The following is a 24148-nucleotide window of genomic DNA, read 5'->3' as shown; positions in this document are numbered from 1 at the left end:
ATCACCCATTCGGGGTTTACTGGTGCTTTATTTCTACGTAGGAAAATGCCAGTAAAAAAAAAAGTTGGCCAGGGTAGAAATCACCCATTCGGGGTTTACTGGTGCTTTATTTCTACGTAGGAGAATGCCAGTTTGTGTCCAGGCTGAGAAGGTAGTATCTCAGTGACTGTTAGCGGGGATTTGGGCTTCCAAATGACCGGAATGAAATGGGAGATTTGTGTCCAGGCTGAGAAGATAGTATCTCAGTGACTGTTAGCGGGGATTTGGGCTGCCAAATGACCGGGATGAAGTGGGAGCTATCTTTAGCCACCCCGTTTGGTACAGTACCAGTTGTGAGGGATTTCGATTCAGTCGTATTTATTGAGCGCTTACTGTGTGCCGAGCACTGTGCTAAGCGCCTGGGAAGTACAAGTTGGCAACATGTAGAGACGGTCCCTACCCAACAGTGGGCTCACAGTCTGTTTCTCCTTCTCTTCCGAACTGTAAAATCTACGATAAGCTTTTGTCGTTTTTCTTGAAAACCGTTCTCCAGTATTAGTTTGTGTTACTAATAACCCAGGGCCTCGACAAATCAATTGCTAAATTTTGCCAGAGGGGGAAAAGAATCTTGAAAGATAGAATGTCGATAATTCAGAGTATTGAAACCATAATAATAGAAGTGTTTTTCCATTCTGACACTTAGCACAACTTCAGGTGAAGATATTGGTACTTGTAAAATTGCCTTATGGTGTTCTCCCGTCGTTTTAGAACTAACGCGTGATTTGGGTCTTACAGATTTTACATTGGTTGCGATCGATGTCAGAACTGGTATCACGGCCGCTGTGTGGGTATTCTGCAAAGTGAGGCAGACCTCATTGATGAGTATGTCTGTCCGCAATGTCAGTCAACGGAGGATGCTATGACAGTCCTTAGTCCACTGACCGATAAAGATTACGAGGGATTGAAACGAGTGCTGCGTTCTCTACAGGTGAGGAACCCCGTTTCGGTAGGTCAGTTCCGGAAAGGCCCATTTCCTGATGATCCCAGTTCTCCATGTCTCTGTCCAGTGGTGGCGACCGGGGGGAAAAGGAGTTAGTTTTAACAAGTAAGGGGAGCATTTAATATGCAAAATGAAACCAGGTCCCCGTCATCCTGGCTGTGTCCTCCTGGGACAGAGGACGCCCTTTCCTTTCTTGACAGTAGCATGGGCGGGTGTCCCATAGAAGTGGTACATTCCTGCCATGGAAAACCCAACCGTGTTTCTTTCGCACATGCGCTTTCTTTCTCTGACACCCGCCCCTCCAGTCCCCCCCCCCCACACACGTACACACACATTCACACCCACGCATGCTGCGACGGCTTTGGCAACAGCAGTTGTTGCTACTGCTCCACTCTCGTGGCAAGGGTGTCTGCTCTGTCAGCCTAATTACCAGCCAGTCCTTGGCAGGTGTTCACATGGTTCTATATTAGTCTTCACAAGTGTCTCTGTCATTTGCCTGCTGCCTGACCTTGGACAGATCACTTAACTTGCGTGTGCCCCAGTGTCCTCATCTGTAAAACGGGGATTAAGTCCTGCTCCCTCCTAATTAGACTGTGAGCCCCGTTTTACGTTTTGTGGCTATCCCAGCGCTTAGTGCAGTGCCTGGCACATAGCATCTAAAAAATACCATGAAAAAAAAAGTGTCCCTACCTGCTCCCCCTGCCACAGAAACCAGAGAAGAGAGAGATTGTGTCCTTGAGGCTTGTAAAGAGCTGAAAGCAGGGGAAGTGGCTAGGGCAGACGGGATGGCAGCCCCTCCAGAAAAGCCTCCACCATCCTGCCCTCCATGACCCAGAAAAACTTTGGACAGCTGAGGTTCCTGCCCCATTTTCTCCTGTTTCCACGACTGATGATCCAGAGATGTGGGGCAGTCAGTCAGTAGTATTTCTTGGGTGTCTGCAGTGTACAGCATACTCTACTAAGTCCTTGGGAAAATACAAGACATGACCCCTATCCTAAAGAAGCTTACAGTCTACCAGATTTATCACCAGAGTTTCCCCCCTGAAAATATGGCCCCTTGTAAGGGAATCCATTTATGTTTTCTTTTTTTTTAAAAAAAAAAAAGGAAGGGAGGGTAGGATATTGAAGGTATGAGTGGAGAATAATGGAGGTCATATAAGCCGAAGAGGCAGCTTGGTGGTAAAACACAAAGATGAATCATACTATAGGGACCTAACTAGGCACTTACTAGTGCAGTGGCATTCTTCAGCCTCTGACAGCTCAAGAAATGAGTATGAAATGCCACCAACTAGAAAAGGCTCTCACAAGTAACACAGTAGTCTTTCATTGATAATCTGGGTTCTTTTATGAGAATATTTGGAAACTTGGACTGATTTCTGTTTTGGGGAAATTGAAAAGAACTAGTGAATTATGGCTGTGAAGCTGTCATACAGTGAGTTAAGATAGTCATAACTGTGATATTATTGTGGTTACATCTTTTCGTGCCATCTTCTATCCAGCCATGGGTATTGGCTTGTAATCCCCTCATTATTGATCCATTAGACCTTCTTTGAGGCGACATTGCTCTGCATTAGTAAGCTCTGAGTTACGTTTTTTCGGTAAAACTGGAAGGCCAGGCTATTGAATCCTTGTTCATTCATTCATTCGATCGTATTTATTGGGCGCTTACTGTGTGCAGAGCACTACTAAGCGCTTGGGAAGTACAAGTTGGCAACACATAGAGACGGTCCCTACCCAACAGTGGGCTCACAGTCTAGAAGGGGGAGACAGGCAACAAGACAAAATATATTAACAAAATAAAATAAATAGAATATGTACAAATAAAATAAATAGAGTAATAAATACATACAAACATATATACAGGTGGTGTGGGGAGGGGAAGGAGGTAAGGCTGGGGGGATGGGGAGAGGAAGGAGGGGGCTCAGTGTGGGAAGGCCTCCTGGAGGAGGTGAGCTCTCAGTAGGGCTTTGAAGGGAGGAAGAGAGCTAGCTTGGCAGATGTGGGGAGGGAGGGCATTCCAGGCCAGGGGGAGGATGTGGGCTGGGGGTCGATGTTGGGACAGGGGAGAACGAGGCACAGTGAGGAGATTAGCGACAAAGGGGCGGAGGGTGCGGGCTGGGCTGGAGAAGGAAAGAAGGGAGGTGAGGTAGGAGGGGGCGAGGGGATGGACAGCCTTGAAGTCCAGAGTGAGGAGTTTTTGCTTGATGCGTAGGTTGATTGGTAGCCACTGGAGATTTTTGAGGAGGGGAGTAACATGCCCAGAGCATTTCTGGACAAAGACAGTCCGGGCAGCGGCGAGAAGTATGGATTGAAGTGGGGAGAGGAGAGACAGGAGGATGGGAGATCAGCGAGGAGGCTGATGCATACTTTATGCACTAGCCTTCTCTCTGATCTCCCATCCTCGTGTCTCTCTCCACTTCAATCCATACTTCATGCTGCTGCCCGGATTATCTTTGTCCAGAAACGCTCTGGACATATTACTCCCCTCCTCAAAAACCTCCAATGGCTACCGATCAATCTGCGCATCAGGCAGAAACTCCTCACCCTGGGCTTCAAGGCTGTCCATCACCTGGCCCCCTCCTACCTCACCTCCCTTCTCTCCTTCTACTGCCCAGCCCGCACCCTCCGCTCCTCCACCACTAATCTCCTCACTGTACCTCGCTCTCGCCTGTCCCGCCATCGACCCCCGTCCCACGTCATCCCCCGGGCCTGGAATGCCCTCCCTCTGCCCATCCGCCAAGCTAGCTCTCTTCCTCCCTTCAAGGCCCTGCTGAGAGCTCACCTCCTCCAGGAGGCCTTCCCAGACTGAGCCCCTTCTTTCCTCTCCCCCTCGTCCCCCTCTCCATCCCCCCGTCTTACCTCCTTCCCTTCCCCACAGCACCTGTATATATGTATATATGGTTGTACATATTTATTACTCTATTTATTTATTTATTTATTTATTTTACTTGTACATTTCTATCCTACTTATTTTATTTTGTTGGTATGTTTGGTTCTGTTCTCTGTCTCCCCCTGCTAGACTGTGAGCCCACTGTTGGGTAGGGACTGTCTCTATGTGATGCCAATTTGTACTTCCCAAGCGCTTAGTACAGTGCTCTGCACATAGTAAGCGCTCAATAAATACGATTGATTGATTGATTGATTATGAAATGTGCATATGAGCGAGGCAGAGCCCCTATGTCCACAGAAAAGAGCTGGGACCAACAGGCCGCAGGCTGGAGTCTGTCAGGTCCTCCATTTGTTTTGGTGGCACTTACCTACTCATCCTATGGACCCTGTTACCTAAGCACTAACTCTTGTAACGGTCCTCTTTTCCTAGAAAAGCAGAGCGGTGTAGTGGAAAGAGCCTAGGCCTGGGAATCAGAGGATCTGGATTCTAATTCTAGTTCTGCCCCTTGTGGGCTGTGTGACCATGGGGCAAGTCGTGTAACTTCTCTATGCCTCAGTTTCCTCATCTGTAAAATGGGGATCCAATACCTGTTCCCCCTCCTACGTGGACTGTGAGCGCCTTTGGGGACAGGGACTGCGTCCAACCTGATGTAATCTGTATCTACCCCACCACTTAGAAGAGTATTTGACACACAGTAAGCGCCTAACAAATGCCATCCTTAATGTCATTATTTTCATTAGTAGATGTAAATTTATATTTTCTTCTGAATGTAATGGTGCTTGCTTTTTCTTTTAGGCTCACAAAATGGCGTGGCCTTTCTTGGAACCAGTTGATCCCAATGATGCCCCAGATTACTATGGCGTTATTAAGGAACCTATGGGTAGGTACTTGAGTTAAATAGAGAATTCTGTCATTATTCTCAGTCTCCCCAGAGCAGCAGACAGATGTGGACCATTCGTAGAACAGATAGGAAGTGGTAGTTAGGGTGGTAGTAGTAGCGGCAGTATTTATTTAAGCGCCCACGGGATGGGATGCACTGTATGTATGTTAGGCATTTGGAAAGTACAGACTAAAGTGGTGACACAGTCACTGGCCACAAGGAGCCTTCATTCCAAAAGAGACAAACATGAAAGTTGAAAATATTTACAACAAACAATTGAGTGCATACGTATAACATATGTAACAGGAACTCCATCAGCCCGCGTACCTGATGTGTGAGTGGCCACCGGAGAGGAACAGGGCCTTTAGAATATTTGTAGTTCTCCTCATTTTAAAATTTGTGTCAGTTCTCTTACTGTAATAAAGTAAAATGTTTTTCTTCCACAAGTGGATTCTGCTGGTTCACTTTCCCATAGGAAGCCTCTTCAAACCCAGTTTGAAATTGTAGAAATTAGAAACGCCACAGACATGCTGGGTAAAATGCCTGCCTTAAATGGAAGACTGTTTCTGCTGGTAGAAGCTATTTAGCCTTCTGGTGACTGCAGCCTACTTAATTATGGCAGGACTAGAAAATGTAATTGTACTTGTTGAGCACTTTTTGTGTGTCAGCCACTCTTCTAAGCGCTTGGGTAGGTACAAGTTAATCAGGCCTAACAGAGTCTCTGTCCCACATGGGGTTCATTAGGTTTGGAATCCCCATTTTGCAGTTGAGGAGACCAGAGCACAGAGAAATGAAGTGACTTGCCCGAAGTCACACAGCAGGCAAATGGTGGAGCTGGGATTAGAACCCAGGTCCTCTGGCTCCCAGGCCTGGGCTGTATGCTTCCCCTATTAAATTGAAACTTTTAGTTAGACCTGGGAATTGGAATTAAGAGAAAATGGAGTACTTCCTAAATCATCAGAAGAAACCAAGTGGGTTATTTTTCAGCGTGTTGGTTTTGTTCTCACAAGCAGGCGATAGATGCTCAGAGATGATCAAGCGACTATCTTCTCAATGGAAAAAAGGATACAATTAATGTTTTCTCCCTTGACTCCAAGTGAGAAGCAGGCATTTTGTTACAGGCCAAGGTTCAGGTCAGACCGTTTCCTTTAATGTTTGCAAGTATTATGGCACTTGGTGAAATTTACCAAGCAAGCAAACATTCCAGAAGGAACCTTCCTGTTGCCGAAGATGATCCCCTTGTTTATTTTCCAAGTCAAACTAAAAGGGAAATTTACTCTTCAGGGCACTTAACCTAATCCTAATAACGTCTAATTTTGTGTTCTTTTGGGTCCGTGCCTAAAGTTGGTTTGGAAGCCATATACTGGAAGAAAGATAAATTTATACTTAGGATTTCTAGGTCTCTCTTGGGATTTGAAATGGAGAATGGAATCACAGTCTGAATGTTCTAAATGATTTGATACCCTGGGAAATGTTGAAAATTGTAATACCCCTTTTGAGTCTATATTTCTCTGATTTCATTTTTGAGATTCACTTACAGTCAGGATCTTTTCGGTGAAGGATTTTATGTACTGTCAGTTTTCCCCCTGAACTCCAGTGGACTGATGACAAGAGCCAGGATGCAGGGTCCAGCAGTTCAGTCCCACTCTGCTCTTTGAGCAAGTCATTTATCTTTTATCTCTGTGACAGTCCTTCAGTGGCCCTTGTGTTTTGTTCTTGTTAGGGTGATATATTTAAGGGACCTAGATGATTCTGTGCGGCCAGATTGGGAGAAGTGAGATGAACCGTGTAGTTTAGCTGATAAACGTACAGCTTTCATAAACTCGGACAGATATCCCTGATGTACATGTTAGTGGTATTTTGAAACCTCTATAGGAGTGTCTCTCGAGATGAAAATGGTGCTTTGTATTTTGTGTTTAAGACCTTGCCACCATGGAAGAACGGATACAAAAGCGTTATTACAAAAAACTGACAGAATTTGTGGCAGACATGACCAAAATTTTTGATAACTGTCGTTACTACAATCCAAGTGACTCCCCTTTTTACCAGTGCGCAGAAGTTCTTGAATCATTCTTTGTACAAAAACTGAAAGGATTCAAAGCAAGCAGGTGAGCAAAAACATCCTCTCTCACTACCTTCTCACTTGCTGATGCCCTACACTAATACAGCTCCTCGGACTTCATGCACCACTGTTGGGCTAAGCGCTCTCTCGTATGACTAGCTATTGCCCTTTCCAACAGATTAGGAGTTTTGGAGGAGATGAATCCAGATTCAATAGGAATAATTGACCGATAGGTTATAGGCTCCCCAAGTTTGGTCTTGGAAAATTAAGCTCATGCTGATCTACATAAAATAGTCACCCACTGACATGTTTTTATTGCTGATTCATTTTGATTGGATATGGCTAAAATGTATTTTATTTTTTAAATGAACCCTTGATTTTTTTATTTAGAATTTTTTTAAAAGGTAAGGCAGACTTTCTCAGCGGTTTGCTTTGGATAGAAGGCTGGATGTATGAGCCTTGTGCCTGAAACTAATTTTTTTTTGGTTTTGGCTACAGTGCAAAATTCACTGCTGGGTTTGTCGAAATAAAATTGTGAGAACTACTCTGCAGCAGTTGTCTATGTTCAGAATCACCTCTCCCAGCATTGTAACTTAGCACGTTCATCCCTCCTTATGTTTTGTGGAAATCAGCTTCCCAGAATGTTCCTTAGAAGTCAAAGCTGTTTGTGTTGTAATACTGTGGGTACCTATTAAGCAGTCCAGAGCAGGATTTGGACGCCCATGGGGTCTAAACATGAAAACCTATTTCATCAGGGAGTAAGCAGAAGTGAGGTGAATTGGGGAGAAGCAGTCAGTGGTTAAAACTCTCACTTTATCGTGAATTTCCAGTATTTGCTATCTGTTTTTCCTTCTCATTATTAGTTGTCGTCCAGCATTGTGTTTGTGCGCGTTATTTTCAGTGCTGCATTTTATTTGTCATGCTTCTTCATTTACACCATGCATGTTCTTTCTTTTCTTGCAGATTGTGATATCTTTAGTCTGAACTTTTTAACTGGAATCAGAACTGGATGTGGGGTCACTTTTATTTTTTGTACCATGACATTACCTATTTCAAACACCTCCCTAGGGAGTCCAGCTCTGTTATCAAAAAAAAAAAAAAAAATGCAAATGAATTATTGGAAGACGTGTAGCAGTAAACAATCATTTTTTTAGCAGCCATGTTGAACGATGTGATATGAAAATTACTGTAAATTATTTGAATACTGTATTAAAAGAGATGTTGCACCGTAAAGTAAACTGATTTAGTCTTGAAACTTTGTACAGCATTTTAGTCTACTAACTGCAGTTGTGAATAAAGCTATGAAGCTTAGGAAGGAGACTTTTTTGACTTTTTATTAGGAAAATGTGCTTCTAATTACTGTTCACGCTCATTTACATTTGAGTTTCCCCCCCAGACTTCTCACTGTAAATTAATTTGTATATTTTTTATCAAGATGGACGTACTTCTGTAAATGTCTCTCGATCATTCCTTAGACTGAAACGTTTTGTAACCTTAATTAGCAAAATATATCATGTTTTGTGTACAGTGGACAATTTTAATACTACAGGTTAAAAAAAAATGCAGAGGAAGTTCAGGAGGAATTATTTGACACGTTATTGCCGGTAAATAAACTGAACTGAAACAACATGGCTGCTTCCCCGCAGACTGATTGACCTCCCTTTTTATTCTCCCCCGACCCCCCCAGCATCAATTTAGAGCGTCATGGTTCTGAGAGATGGAAGGGTGCTTAATTGTTCCGTTTTCTGTATTCTGCAGGTCACATAACAACAAACTGCAGTCTACAGCTTCTTAGAGTTCAACGTGTTCCCCTAACACAAAACACAGCAAGAATCTGGTTGTCTGAATTTTTTTTTTCTTTTTTAAGGAAGCCAGATGTTTTTAGTCAGGTTGTCCTGACAGGAGTTGACCTAAACTGCATTTTTATCAGTCACAACAGTCACCTTATTCTTGGCCTATTTTGTCCAACGGACAAAGGAAAAACAAAATCAGCAGCACCACTTTCTTGTCAAGATCAAATTGTTGTACTATTGTGGCAGAAGCAGGAAAACCTGGTTTTAGAGAGAGTTAGAGAAAGAGAGAGAGAGAGAGAGAAAAGGAAAGCAAGAAAAAAGATAAATGGGGTCACATTTAACCCCATGGAAATGCCACGTCTGCTCTTCAGTGAAGAAGCTGGTGTAAAGTCCACACAGAAAACTTTGACTGTATTTATTTATTGTTGCAAAAAAGACGCTTTTTTATTGCTGCCCTCATTTGTCAGCTAATTATTTTTTCTTATAAAATCCAGCCCCGGTTACATGTAATCCATTCTGTATTTTATCATGATTCCTGTAGGTAAAAAAAAAAGTACAAGACAACCTCTAGATGTCTTTTCTTTCTATGAAAGGAGCTGCTATGTACACATGTGCACACACAAACACACACACACACACAAATACATACAGAGAAAACTGGGAATCAATGAATTTATTGTTCATGGTAGATAAAAATTAAGCTTGCATAAAGTTGGGCTAAGTAGTCATGGACTACAGACTCTGTTGCCTTGAATATAACAAAACAATTTGTTATTTACTCTGCACCAGACTGAAATGAGTAAAATCTATTTGAAGGTATCTTGTTTGTAAACATTTGTCAGATTCTAATTTTTTCTTTTTGTATTAAATTCAAAATATGGATGTATATGAAATAAAATAAATGGGGATCCTTGTTCTCCCACAGATGGAGGTGTCTTTGAATGTGCGCTAATGATTGTGTGTAAGGCACGGGTGGTGATGGATCTGCAATAAGTCAGAAGGTTCCCTTGGAGTCAAAGGGGAAATAGGGCAGAGAAAACTTTCTCAAGGAAAATAACCTTGTTTTTTTCCCTTTTTTTCATTTGAATTCCACCTTTATCCCTTCAAAAAAAAGAATCATACAGAGGTACCGTGATGCCTGCCTCAGTCGATACTGATCAGTAGGGAGGTAGTATTTAGGAGTGGACATTTCCCACAAAATATGTGGTAGTGAGCAAATCATAGGCATGATTGACTGTTTCAATTAAATCTCTTAGGCATTTTTAAATGATTTTCTCATGAGGAAAAAGTGGCATGAAATGAAACCAGCTGAGGAAGGTGGTATTTGCATATTTTTCTCCTCCCTAAGATCTTGCGTTGACACACTATGTCATACAGTGTGCCTCTAGGAAACTTGTCAAGGTTGGGTTTGCAGCTTTACAGAAATTGTTACCGAATTTTGCACTAATTTTCAATTCTCCTCGCCCTACAGAGTTCTGTTGTACCTGATTATGGATTTAAAAAAATTTATCCTAGGTTTAACTGCACCCTGCTATGCAAGACCCTTTCCAAACTGTAATTTCCTGAAAGGAAAGACGTTGCTACTGATCAAAGCTCAGATTTCTTAGTACCAGACTCAGGTGGACAGGTGGACAGGTATTCTGGGTTAATTTTATCTATTCAAGCCCATTCATTTCTGTACATACAGATATTTGTCACTCAGACTTATGCTCAAAAGTTAAAGTAAATTAATTGTTAAATGTGAAAACATAGAAACAAGCTTTTATGTCTTTTTTTTTAAATAGTTGCATTTAGGTTATGTTGTCCTTTGATCTTTTTAATGCTACATATTGTATGCATTGTGCTGATGCAAAGATCTTAAATTTTAATGCATTCTGAAATTATTCTGCATCTCATCACATCATAGTATTTCTGTTCTACTCATTTATAGAGGTAATTATATATATATGTGTATATATATATACATATATATGTATATATACATATATATGTATATATATGAACTTGATCATTTTAAAAAGTTGCGGAAAGAATTTTCCTACCTGTAGGCAATAGATTCCTATGTTTTTAACAAATTGTGGCAAACTCTAAAGAGCAATTCTTTTTGTACGTAATAGGACATTTCATCCTAGATAAATAAAGTAATGTTTTTGACATTGGATTCGGTGCAGTTTCTACTGAAATACTACTTACTGGTTGTTGATTGTTTGGAATATCATATTTACCTGCTAGTATTGTCGGTGAATTTTTATAGGACCTTGTGGGCTAGGACGATGTTAATTTCCTATCTATATTTGGCCCTGAAAAGGTCTTTTTCTGTTGTATATAATCTAGACAGTAATATGGGGAAATGTTTTATAGTTGTATTAGGTATAGAGTTTTGCAGTCTTGGTAGCTTTTGAAAATTATGCGTGTCTGAAAAATGTCAGAATCACAACCTGTTTTCCAAAATGATGTTTTCTATAAATATTGGACTTTGACTGGCTCTGACGCTCAGTGGCTAGTCAGATGTTTTAGCCAGCCAATTAATTTTTATTTCTCCATGTGGTAAAACATTCACGTGGACAGACCTCCTTGCAAGAGATACGAGAGTTTCTGCCTGAGTCTTAGGAGAGAGGTGAATATGATAAACTCGTGTCCCACTAATTACTTAACTACAGACACCCCCAATGCATTACTTTTTATTCTTTTTTGGTAAGTGGTTCTAAAAAGACACCACTATGATTCTTCTAGGGATGTGGCCTTTGTACACTGATGAGAATGGCAATCAAGGTCAGAGAGGCATATTAGGTTCTAAGGTTATTCAAGTAACTTTGGTGAAAGATATTGTGTGAAAAGCCATACACTAAATGGTTGGAAAGTTGTGAGGTATTTGGAATTCTCTAGAATTAGAAATAAATTTCCTGGAACATAATACCAATTCTATTCAGTCTCCGCAGGTTGCCTTTAATCTTTTGATGCCTTTAGTTCATACTCAGTGTAATTTTCTTTAAAAAAACTATAAAACCCGAAGACTGATCTCTGCTGTAAAAATACTGACATCACAACTTAAGTTCTGACTTAACAGAATCGTGAGCAATGGAATGAGGTGTTCATCTTCCCTGTCTTACACAGGTTTGTCCATCAAACTTTCTATTTTTTTAAGAAGAAATTCAAGAGGATTTAAGAGGAAAGACCTGTATAACAAAAAGTAGTCTTTATATTAGGTAAATAAAAACCTAATATAAACATGTTTTCAGAGCTACGGTAGTAAAGAATCTTTACACAATTAAAATCTTCCTTTTTCCTTGAGTTTGACAGAAACCCTATAATGCACAAAACTCTTAAAATCTTTCACCCATCTCACACAAATATGGAACTGTAATTTGTGTAATTTTTTTTTTTAGAAGAAGCTTTTTTAATAATCGAGAAACCGGCCTCTTCTCCAAAGGGTGTGCGGATTTAGTGCAATGGGAGTGGATTACTCCGTGTGGATGTCCAAGGAAGAGTTGGTTGGCGTTAGTGCTGCTGTAAAGTGAGTGTTTTACAAGACCTGGACACTGGTGGAAACAGACAATAATTAGAAACAGCTTTCTGTGACCTCAGAGTGCCAATGAGCTCTGTCCACGGAAGCGGCATGGCTATCACAATTCATCACTGTTGTGGCCCTAACGAATTTGTTTTGTCCAGAAGGTTAACAGTCAAATCTGTGGTTTAAAAAAAAAAAAAATGAGGCCCGATTTTCGACTGTTGAAAAACTTGTCCTGCCAATGGTTGTGGTGTTTGTATTAACCAGAGGTCCTTCAGGGCCAAAACCTAGCTAAATAGTCTCCACCACACTAATGAATCTGATAGTTCACTTAGAAAAAACAAACAGAAGTAAAGATTACATTTTTAAAGGTGTGCATTATCACGAAATGTTGACCATCACAACTGAGCACAGAACACTCTGCTAGGCACTTGGGGGTATAAAAGAGACACAGGCTGTCTCCTTGTCCACAAATGAAATATCGTCACCTATTGTCGAATAATTGTTAAAAACTATTTTATCATCATGGAGCCTAGAGAGCCCAGGTATTGGCAATAATCTGTCGTGAGAATTGTGGAATGGGCTCTAATGCTTTCCCCATCTTTACAGTACATTAGAAAGTGAAACTCATTAGGTACCTAGTACTCTAGTGAGATGATCCCTTTTGAATTCCATGCAATTCTCAAAGATAGGCCTTGGAGAAGACTGGATGCGCTCTAATAATAATAATAATAATAAGTGTTTTCTGTGTGCCAAGTGCTGTTGAAGATACAAAGTAATAAGATCGGATAAGGTTCCCATTTGAGGCTTCAGATCTGAGACGAACAAATGAGAAACTTCAGACATACGGAAATTAAGCGATTTGAGCAAAAGGTTCATAGCAGGCAAGTAGCAAAACTAGGACTAGAACCCAGATCTGCCTCCCTTTTTATGGCTTCATAGGGAATTTGACTTTTGAAGCACTGAACACTCTTCACCCTGAGCCCTTTTATGCCAACATGGCTCTGGCAAAGCAAAGAGCTGTCTCCTTTTATTCCGTGGCAGCTGTTTTATCCTCCTTAAGACAACAATCTTCCATCATGGCATGTTAGTACCTCTATTTACAGTGTTCTAAAATAACTTAAAGCACTATTTGAGGTTCTGGAAGAAAAATCGTAATGTCACCATAGTCTAAAGTCTGGTGTTCATGTGAAATTCAGCCAATAGGTGAAGCTTATTAAAACAGACTAACTGTGAAAAGCATTAGAAGCTTTTCAATCCACATGTAGAACAAAGCCATTATCTGTGATTGCTTGTTTCCAGGACTCTGGAATAAGTGAGGAAAAGGTGGGATTTCCCCAAGTCTGTGGGCGCAATGAAGCTGGAAACGAAGTGTCTCAAAGATCTGATTTCAAGATAAGATTTACTATTTGGCAAATACCAACATGATAACTTAGTGTTAATAGAAAAATGATACCTGATACATTTCAAATACTTTGAACATTGGGAAAGATGCCAACTTGGCACAATCGCAAATTTCGAAAAACAGGAAAGGATGAAAATAAACTCAATATTTTACACTTTGATAGCCCAGGAAGGCTGAGAGGAATAATATTTGCCTTTGCTATATTTCACTTGTAGTGAGCCCTTTAGGTGTTTTTAGCAATGTAAAATTTAAGTATTTCTCCTGGCACCGAATTCGAGGTAATGCGGAATCTAAATGTATCTTCACACTTGACTATTGTCGGTTAATGTCATTATCATTATGCAAATACCTTGAATTACGTTGGTGGAAGACGTATTTTGAAAAGATTAGATGATTCGGCTAGATTATAAAATTAAATACTCCGGGGTGTAGATTCAGCTACCTAATCGAATATTTTCAGTTAATTATTTTCCTCAAAAATAACCTAAGCCTTAAATAAAAAAACAGAAGAGAATACATTGTGAAAATTAACTTACTTGGAAAAAACATTAAAGTAAAAATGACCTAGGAACGGAAAAGGTCAGTTACCTCACAGGTCAACCGCGGCGTATCTAGTGGAGTCCCCTTTTAGACTGTGAGCTCACTGGTGGGTAGGGACTGTATATGTTGCCAACTTGTACTTCCCAAGCGCTTAGTACAGTGCTCCGCACACAGTAAGCGCTCAATAAATACGATTGATTGATTGATTGATTGATTGAGTGATTGGAGTACCTGCACAACTGAGCTCAGTGAGTTTCACCTGCACTGGGCGTGCATTGCACTTTGGACTTTACCATCCCTCTTTCGGTTGAACCTCTTCACGTAGCTGCCGCCGCGGCTTTTGAGCAGGCCGTCTCCGGGCCGGAGGCGTCCTCTCAGAACCTGGAGCAGAGCCGTGGGCAGCTGACGCCTCTTATAGTAGATCTGACCCATCACGATATATCTGCTCCCTGCAAAACAAACGCAAAGTTGTTCTTTGCAGCTGAAGACCCGGGTCAGTGGTGTCTCTGCAAAAATAGCCCAGGTGCATTCAACCGCAGTGAGCACTGGTGGTCTTCCCACCAGAGTCCAAGCGATAAAATAATCCTAAAAAGGCTAGAAAAGAGAGGCTGGAAGGCGTATATTCAGCCTCATCAAAATGGGAGCGTTTTTATTATGAGACTATTCTGCTGCCTGACTGTAAGCTTAGAGTTCGGGTATTTTACAAGAGCTTACTTCCTCCATGCCAAGCACAGGCCTAAATGAATCGATGCTAAAAACACTGTCTAAGACCTCATAAATGGTTATGAGACATGGTCCCTGACTCTCAAGAGGATTATTATCTACATGTAAAAGGAGGGGACTGGACAGGGAGGGTGTCTGCAAGCTGTTTTTACTTTCTCAACTCCGCCACTTGTCAGCTGTGTGACTTTGGCAAGTCACTTCTCTGGGCCTCAGTGACCTCATCTGTAAAATGGGGATTAAGACTGTTGAGCCCACCATGGGACAACCTGATCACCTTGTAACCTCCCCAGCGCTTAGAACAGCGCGTTGCACATAGTAAGCGCTTAATAAATGCCACCACCATCATCATGAGTGTTCGGTACAAGCGCTCTGCACAAAGGAAATGCTCGGCAAATGCTATTGATCGGTTGACCTGGAGAGATGGGGGATCCTTTTCGAGACAATGTAGCCCTGTTACTAAGAAAGGCATATCTACAGAGGAAGAAGAAAACACCCTAGCTGGTGTTTGGTTACCAAGTTTAAAATCTGGACATGGCTTGGTGCAGCTGGATGAATCCACAGCTAGAATGTTCAGTCGAAAGAAGAAGTCATCGGGGGTGATGTACAGGCGGCTCAGCTTGTACAGCCCATCACTGTTCACCAGCAGAGTTACCAGTCGGATGCCTTTGCCAAGCATTTCGACGTCATGGACAATTCCATTCACTGCTGCTTTCGAGAAGAGAAAAAAAAATAGTTTAACCGAGCAGTGTAACTAACGTCTGTAATACCGTCCTCAGGATCCCCGCAGAGAGCTTCATAATCTCATGTTTTAATCTTTGGTCTCCACCGGCAAAGGGGTGCTGACAGCTAAGGCAATTATCTGGATGTGTGCATCGGGCCTCAAGGTCACTGTTTCCCATTAATTTTGGAGACCTGAAAAATGCCGATGAACCCGTACTTGGGAGTACTGATTACTAGCAAAATCATTCCAGAGCTGTTCAGTGCGATCGCGCCTGTTCTCCTAAATGTTGCTCAGTCAGGTCCCAAAGTTTGTCCTAGGCGAATCTGTGGCCCCCAGGTCAAGCGAATCTGAAAGAAGAGAAGGAACGTTACCAAATTCACTCATGCAGTAGTGTTCCCTTTCATCCCGGTCCCGCCGGCACTCAATCTGGCAGGTCTTTTCCGTGTCCTCTGGGTCTAAAAGAGGAGACAAGAGGCCCTGTAGAACAAGCCTCGGGTTCATTTTAGTAGGAAAAAAAAAAATGACATGGCTCATTTTATATTTGGGCCACCGCTTTCGTTCAGATGAGACCAGTGGGGAGGGTTGAAGGGGGTGAGATTGAGAAGAAGGGGCCTGAAGTGAGAGCTTGGCAGGAAGGGACGGCGTAACCTTCCTCCACCCGAGGGGTATTCAGTAATTTTTGATCAGAGATGACTTTAACGACAGAGGTTGAAGCCGGACCCCTTCTCTATCAGAAACCGGCAGTAGGGCTGTGGGGGAGCTGCTTGAAATATGCTCCCCTGGAACCCAAGCCATGTACGGAGGAGGGAAACCGTTGGGCTCAGAGGGTCGGCTTTAATAATAATAATGATAATAATCATAATAATGATAACGTTGGCATTTGTTAAGCGCTCACTGGGTACCAAGCACCGTTCTAAGCGCCGGGGGGATGGATACAAGGTAATCAAAGGTTGTTCCACTTGGTGCTCACAGTCCTCATCCCCCCCCCTTTTCCAGATGAGGGAACTGAGGCCTAGTGAAGTGACTCGCCCAAAGTCACCCAGCTAAGTGGTGGAGTCGGGATTAGAACCCACCACCTCTGACTCCCGAGCCCGGGCTCTTTCCACCGAGCCACGCTGCTTCTCTTTAGGCCCTCAAATAATAATCCTTAATAATCGTAGTATTAAGTGCTTACCACGTGCGAAGCACCGAACTAAGCGCTGGGAGGCCTCCAAGCAAATCGGGACCCAGTCCCCACCCCGGGCTTCACGGGCTCCGTCCCCATTTTACAGGTGAGGCGACTGAGGCCCAGAGAAAGGAAGTGACTCGCCCTCGGTGACGAGTGGCGGGGTTGGGCCCTGAGTCCGTGAAGCAGCGTGGCTCAGTGGAAAGAGCCCGGGCTTTGGAGTCAGAGGTCATGGATTCAAATCCCGGCTCCGCCAATTGTCAGCTGTGTGACTTTGGGCAAGTCACTTCACTTCTCTGGGCCTCAGTGACCTCATCTGTAAAATGGGGATGAAGACTGAGCCCCCCGTGGGACAACCTGATCACCTTGTAACCTCCCCAGCACTTAGAACAGTGCTTTGCATATAGTAAGCGCTTAATAAATGCCATTATTATTATGAAGCAGCATGGCTCAGTGGAAAGAGCCCGGCCTTTGGAGTCAGAGGTCATGGGTTCAAATCCCGACTCCACCACTTGTCAGCTGGGTGACTTTGGGCAAGTCACTTCACTTCTCTGGGCCTCAGTTACCTCATCTGTAAAATGGGGATGAAGACTGTGAGCCCCACCCCCCCACCCCCGCAGGACAACCTGATCACCTTGTAACCTCCTCAGCACTTAAGAACAGTGCCTTGCACATAGTAAGCGCTTAATAATTGCCATTATTATTATGAAGCAGCGTGGCCCAGTGGAAAGAGCCCAGGCTCTGGAGTCAGAGGTCATGGGTTCAAATCCTTACTCCACCACTTTCATTCATTCAATCGTATTTATTGAGCGTTTACTGTGTGCAGAGCACTGTACTAAGCGCTTGGGAAGTACAAGTTGGCAACATATAGAGATGGTCCCTACCCAACAGTGGGCTCACAGTCTATGTGTGTATATATATATATAATATATATATATATATATACTGTATATATTTGTACATATTTATTACTCTATTTTATTTGTACGTATTTATTCTATTTATTTTACTTTGTTAATACGTTTTGTTTTGTTGTCTGTCTCCCCCTTCTAGACTGTGAGCCCACTGTTGGGTAGGGACCGTCTCTATCTGTTGCCAACTTGTACTTCCCAAGCGCTTAGTCCAGTGCTCTGCACACAGCAGGCGCTCAATAAATACGATTGCGTGAATGAATGAATGAATAGAAGGGGGAGCTTGTCAGCTGTGTGAATTTGGTTAAGTCATTTCACTTCTCTGGGCCTCAGTGGGCTCATCTGGAAAATGGGGATGAAGACTGTGAGCCCCCCCGTGGGGCAACCTGTTCACCTTGTAACCTCCCCGGTGCTTAGAACAGTGCTTTGCACCTAGTAAGCGCTTAATAAATGCCATTATTATTATGAAGCAGCTGGGCCCAGTGGAAAGAGCCCGGGCTTTGGAGTCAGAGGTCATGGGTTCAAATCCCGGCTCCAGCACTTGTCAGCTGGGTGACTTTGGGCAAGTCACTTCTCTGGGCCTCAGTGACCTCATCTGTAAAGTGGGGATGAAGAACAGTGCTGTGCACAAGGTAAGCGCTTTATAAATGCCATTATTATTATTATTATTGCAGACTGTGAGCCCACTGTTGGGCAGGGACCGTCTCTCTATGTTGCCAGCTTGGACTTCCCAAGCGCTTAGTCCAGTGCTCTGCACACAGTAAGCGCTCAATCAATCAATCAATCAATCAATCGTATTTATTGAGCACGTACTGTGTGCAGAGCACTGTACTAAGCGCTTGGGAAGTACAAGTTGGCAACCTATAGAGACGGTCCCTACCCAACAGCGGGCTCACAGCCTAGAAGGGGGAGACGGAGAACAGAACAAAACATATTAGCAAAATAAAATAAATAGAATGGATATGTACGAGTAAAATAAATAAATGGATAGAGTAATAAATACGTACAAACATATATACATCAATCAATCAATCGTATTTATTGAGCGCTTACTGTGTGCAGAGCACTGTACTAAGCGCTTGGGAAGTACGGTGGGGAAGGGAATGAATACGACTGAATGAATCGTGCCCCTCCCTCCTCAATCAACCAATGGTATTTATTGGGTGCTTACTGTGTGCTAGAGCACTGTACTAAGCGCTTGGGAAGTACTGTGGGGAAGGGAATGAATGCGACTGAATGAATCGTGCCCCTCCCTCCTCAATCAACCAATGGTATTTATTGAGCGCTTACTGTGTGCTAGAGCACTGTACTTTTAGACTGTGAGCCCACTGTTGGGTAGGGACTGTCTCTATAAGTTGCCAACTTGTACTTCCCAAGCGCTTAGTACAGTGCTCTGCACAAAGTAAGCGCTCAATAAATACGATTGGTGATGATGATGTACTAAGCGCTTGGGAAGTACTGTGGGGAAGGGAATGAATGCGACTGACTGAATCATGCCGCTCCCTCCTCAATCAACCAATGGTATTTATTGGGCGCTTACTGTGTGCTGGAGCACTGTACTAAGCGCTTGGGAAGTACTGTGGGGAAGGGAATGAATACGCCTGAATGAATAGTGCCCCTCCCTCCTCAATCAATATCACTGGTATTTATTGAGCGCTTACTGTGTGCTGAAGCACTGTGCTAGGCGCTTGGGAAGTACTGTGGGGAAGGGAATGAATGCGACTGAATGAATCGTGCCCCTCTCTCCTCAAGCAACCAATGGTATTTATTGGGCGCTTACTGTGTGCTGGAGCACTGTACTAAGCGCTTGGGAAGTATCTATTTTATTTTGTTAGTATGTTTGGTTTTGTTCTCTGTCTCCCCCTTTTAGACTGTGAGTCCACTGTTGGGTAGGGACTGTCTCTATATGTTGCCAACTTGTACTTCCCAAGCGCTTAGTACAGTGCTCTGCACACAGTAAGCGCTCAATAAATCCGATTGATTGATTGATTGGGGAAGGGAATGAATACGACTGAATGAATCGTGCCCCTCCCTCCTCAAGCAACCAATGGTATTTGTTGGGCGCTTACTGTGTGCTGCAGCACTGTACTAAGCGCTTGGGAAGTACTGTGGGGAAGGGAATGAATGCGACTGACTGAATCGTGCCCCTCCCTCCCCAATCAATCCATATCAATGGTATTTATTGAGCGCTTGCTGTGTACTGAGCGCTGGGGGAGGCCAAGCTGTGGCGAGACGTCGCCCGCCCCCTACCGGTACCTGTGTGTAGGAGCAGGTCGAAGCGGCGGGGCCGGTTGAGGTGCGCGGCGGGCCCGCGGGGGTCGGCCTCCAGGGGGCGCCAAGAGGGCGGGCGGCCGCACGACACAACGTTGTGGCCGCTGGGGGCGCCCTGGAGCGAGTGCCGCCGCCAACGCCGCCGCCGCCGCCAATGCCGCCGCCCGTCCGTCGAGGCCCAGGGCCGGGCTGTCCTCCTCATCATCATCATCCTCATCAGCCCCTCGCCGCTCCCTTCAGCCCCGCCGACCGGGACCAGGCCCTTCACAACCGAGGACACGGACACGGAGGAGCCTGAGGAGGCGGCAACGGGGGGGACGGAGAGAATTGGCACTGAGAGAAGCGCCCCCACCCACACCACCCGGGGGGGCCTCCCCATTTGGGCCGCAACCACTGCACCTCCTCTTCACATGTTCATTCATTCATGTTTGGTTTTCTTCTCTTGCCGGCTCTCTTCCTCCCTTCAAGGCCCTACTGAGAGCTCACCTCCTCCAGGAGGCCTTCCCAGACCGAGCCCCTTCCTTCCTGTCCCCCTCGTCCCCCTCTCCATCCCCCCATCTTACCTCCTTCTCTTCCCCACATGTTGCCCTCGTCCCCCTCTCCAACCCCCCCATCTTACCTCCTTCTCTTCCCCACAGCACCTGTATATATGGGTATATGTTTGTACATATTTATTACTCTATTTATTTATTTTGCTTGTACCTATCTATTCTATTTATTTGAGCCCACTGTTGGGTAGGGACTGTCTCTATATGTTGCCAATTTGTACTTCCGAAGCGCTTAGTACAGCGCTCTGCACATAGTAAGCGCTCAATAAATACGATTGATGATGATGATGATTTTGTTAGTATGTTGGGTTTTGTTCTCCGTCTCCCCCTTTTAGACTGTGAGCTCACTGTTGGGTAGGGGCTGTCTCTAGATGTTGCCAACTTGTACTTCCCAAGCGCTTAGTCCAGTGCTCTGCACACAGTAAGCGCTCAATAAATACGACTGATTAATTCTCCATCTCCCCCTTCTATCAATCAATCGTATTTATTGAGCGCTTACTGTGTGCAGAGCACTGGACTAAGCGCTTGGGAAGTACAGGTTGGCAACATAGAGGGACAGTCCCTACCCTTCTAGACTGTGAGCCCACTGTTGGGTAGGGACTGTCTCTAGATGTTGCCAACTTGGACTTCCCAAGCGCTTAGTCCAGTGCTCTGCACAGAGTAAGTGCTCAATAAATACGATTGAATGAATGAATGAATGAACCAGGGAAACTCCCCATTTGGGCCGCAAACACTGCACGTCCTCTTAACATGTTAATTAATTAATGTTTGGTTTTGTTCTCCGTCTCCCCCTTCTAGACTGTGAGCCCACTGTTGGGTAGGGACTGTCTCTATATGTTGCCAACTTGGACTTCCCAAGCGCTTAGTACAGCGCTCTGCACACAGTAAGCGCTCAATAAATACGATTGATTGCTTGATTCTGACTCCCAAGCCGGTGCTTGGGAACCCATCTTGTACTTGTACCCATCTTGTACTTGTACTTCCCAAGCGCTTAGTCCAGTGCTCTGCACACAGTCGGCGCTCAATAAATCAATCAATCAATCAATCGTATTTATTGAGCGCTTACTATGTGCAGAGCACTGTACTAAGCGCTTGGGAAGTACAAATTGGCAACACATAGAGACAGTCCCTACCCAACAGTGGGCTCATACGATCGAAGGACTAAGCGCTTGGGAAGTACAGGTCGGCAACATATCGGTCCCTACCCAATAACGGGCTCACAGTCATCATCATCATCATCATCAATCGTATTTATTGAGCGCTTACTATGTGCAGAGCACTGTACTAAGCGCTTGGGAAGTACAAATTGGCAACATAACAGTCCAGAAGGAGCTCACAGTCTACTGCGCGTACCTGGGGTTCAAACCCCTGCGATTTGCATTGGGATTTATTTCGTTTGGAGAAAAAAAATGCGGTTTTTTTTTCCCCCTTCTTCTTTCCCTAGAGGAAAACAACGGCCTTCCCGACTGGCGTCCCGTCCCCCCATGGAGGGGGGGAAGGTTTCCCAGAGCCGCCTGTGGGAATTGTCTGGGCGTCCCTAACAACCGAGCTATTTGGTTTTCCCACCCGTGTTGACAATGTCATCTGGGACTTTTCAATGCCCAGCTCTTTGAGCGCCTCTGAATGGACCTTTATGGGGATTTTGGGATCTGTTGTATGCCACAGCCCTAAAATGGCTTCGCAGCAAAGGCCATTGATGCGGCCTCGGGCCCCCTTCCACTCTCTTATTCTCCAGCTCTGAGAATTGAGAAGGAGGGAGAAAAAAAAGGGGGGGGGCTCCAAATTGAGTGGTATAAAAAAAATGTATTAACGTTGGTTTTTGTTTTGTTTTGTCCCCCTCCTCCCCTCCCCAATCTTACAGACAGGTTGGTGTGGAGACTACGGGTCGGCTCGGGAGCTGGGCAGTTTTCCAGACACAATTACACAACATCACCTTTCCGTTTGCCTCGATCTCAGGCCCGCCCCCCTCCTCGTTTTATTATTTAACTGCTGCTTTCTGGCAGCTCTCCCCGTTTAGGTTGAAGTGTCTGGTCCAACCCCTTTTGCAATCCTGTCAACACCTCATTTGAAGGTATTTCTCCTGCCAGTTTGTTAATCGCCTTTAAAAGCATTCATTCCTTCATTCAGTCGTATTTATTGAGCGCTTAGTGTGTGCAGAGCACTGTACTAGGCGCTTGGGAATAATAATAATGGTATTAAGCGCTTACTGTGTGCAAAGCACTGTTCCAAGCGCTTGGGAATAATAATGATGGGTTTTATTAAGCGCTTACTATGTGCAAAGCACTGTTCTAAGCGCTACAAATTGGCAACATATAGAGACGGTCCCTACCCAACAGCGGGCTCACAGTCGAGAAGGGGGAAACGGAGAACAAAACATATTAAAAGCAGATTTCCCCCAGCAGTAATAGCTTGTTATAGTTGACATAATCCAAATTACTGATTACCGATTCTGACTCACTCGTTGGGTTAAAAATCGCACGACACACAGCTGAATAAAGTCCCGTTTTTATCTCCAATTCCTGATGGTCAACTGTGACCTCCCAACTGCTTCCCCACTGATATCACCATCTGTTGTCATGGGAAAGATGGTCTGATATATTGGCGTTAAATGCCACGGAAGTCATGCGAATTTCCATGCGGAAAAACAGGCCCCAATAACCTAAAGGAAACCGTCGTTGGAGGTGTGGAAACTCTTCTGACGGGAAACAGTAAGAAAGAGAGAGATCATTCAAATATACTATTATTTATTTATTTATTTATTTATTTATTTATTTATTTTACTTGTACATATCTATCCTATTTATTTTATTTTGTTAGTATGTTTGGTTTTGTTCTCTGTCTCCCCCTTTTAGACTGTGAGCCCACTGTTGGGTAGGGACTGTCGCTATATGTTGCCAATTTGTACTTCCCAAGCGCTTAGTACAGTGCTCTGTACATAGTAAGCGCTCAATAAATACGACTGATGATTGATGATGATGATATGGCACTCTCCTTCTCCCCCCCCAACCCGCGCGAATCAATCAATCATATTTACTGAGCGCTGACTGTGTGCAGAGCTCTGTACTAAGCGCTTGGGAAGTACAAGCTGGCAACGTATAGAGACAGTCCCTGAAAAGCAGCGTGGCTCGGTGGAAACAGCCTGGGCTTTGGAGTCAGAGGTCATGGGTTCGAATCCTGACTCCGCCACATGTCTGTGTGTGACCTTGGGCAAGTCACTTAATTTCTCTGAGCCTCATCTGTAAAATGGGGATTAAGACTGTGAGCCCCACATGGGACAACCTGATCACTTTGTATCCCCCCCAGTGCTTAGAACAGTGCTTTGCACATAGTAAGCGCTTAACAAATGCCAATATCATTATTATTATTACCCAACAGTGAGCTCACAGTCTAAAAGGAAACTTCCTTCGTCTGCTTTAATCGCCTCCGCATCGTTGTCTCATTCCAGGCGTGAAATGCGACTTTAAGGAGGCTGGCTCCGACTTTTGCTGTTCCCAGCGACTCCCTTTCTCTCTCCTCTCTTTCCCTCTTTCCATTTCTCTCTCCCTCGCCCTGATGCGAGGGGTGGAGAGATTCCCCGGGATATGCCACCTCCGCCTCCCAAGTTCTCCCCCCTGGCTTCTTCCCCCACCCCCCCTTTCCCCTTGGAGGCCTTGGTGTTTAATCCAGCCACCCGGAGGCCTCCCCGGCGGAGGCAACCCGGAGCCAGAGGGGTCTGGAGGAGCCTGAAGAAGCAAGGAGCCCGCGGCCTAAGG

General features: G+C 44.3%; 2 protein-coding genes across 6 annotated transcripts in view; one reads left to right on the top strand and one right to left on the bottom strand.

Moving 5' to 3' along the window:
* The window catches only part of BPTF (bromodomain PHD finger transcription factor), a 90741-nt gene extending 81610 nt beyond the window's left edge, over positions 1-9131 (top strand). For all 4 annotated transcript variants that reach the window (XM_038757041.1, XM_038757040.1, XM_038757039.1 and 1 more), the window contains 4 exons: positions 775-967; positions 4665-4749; positions 6671-6857; positions 8570-9131. In XM_038757041.1, coding sequence (XP_038612969.1) covers positions 775-967; positions 4665-4749; positions 6671-6857; positions 8570-8606 — 502 coding nt within the window. In that variant the 3' untranslated portion in view covers positions 8607-9131. The remainder of the gene's footprint in view (positions 1-774; positions 968-4664; positions 4750-6670; positions 6858-8569) is intronic.
* A 5114-nt stretch (positions 9132-14245) lies between these two features.
* On the bottom strand, positions 14246-20011 carry C15H17orf58 (chromosome 15 C17orf58 homolog). 2 transcript variants are annotated; one of them, XM_038757197.1, is made up of 4 exons: positions 19834-20011; positions 15873-15956; positions 15294-15485; positions 14246-14506 (listed from the first exon to the last, which is right to left on the bottom strand). In XM_038757197.1, exons 2-4 carry the CDS (start codon positions 15883-15885, stop codon positions 14313-14315), a joined length of 399 nt encoding a protein of 132 aa, XP_038613125.1. In that variant the 5' UTR covers positions 15886-15956; positions 19834-20011; the 3' UTR covers positions 14246-14312. The 2 variants fall into 2 exon arrangements, with proteins under 2 accessions (XP_038613125.1, XP_038613126.1); XM_038757198.1 differs by lacking the exon at positions 19834-20011 and having other exon boundaries at positions 15294-15488; positions 15873-15881.
* Between the last annotated feature and the right edge of the window lie 4137 nt (positions 20012-24148).

The sequence above is a fragment of the Tachyglossus aculeatus genome, chromosome 15, assembly GCF_015852505.1.
Source record: "Tachyglossus aculeatus isolate mTacAcu1 chromosome 15, mTacAcu1.pri, whole genome shotgun sequence".
In the NCBI taxonomy this organism is placed as follows: Eukaryota; Metazoa; Chordata; class Mammalia; order Monotremata; family Tachyglossidae; genus Tachyglossus; species Tachyglossus aculeatus.
Note: the sequence above shows the minus strand (reverse complement) of the source record. Positions and strands in the feature narration are given on the sequence as shown.

Coding starts and splice junctions, on each gene's coding strand:
- C15H17orf58 (XM_038757197.1), bottom strand. Junction 14,507..15,293: donor ATGTCCAGATTTTAAACTTG/GTAACCAAACAC, acceptor TTTGTTTTGCAG/GGAGCAGATATATCGTGATG.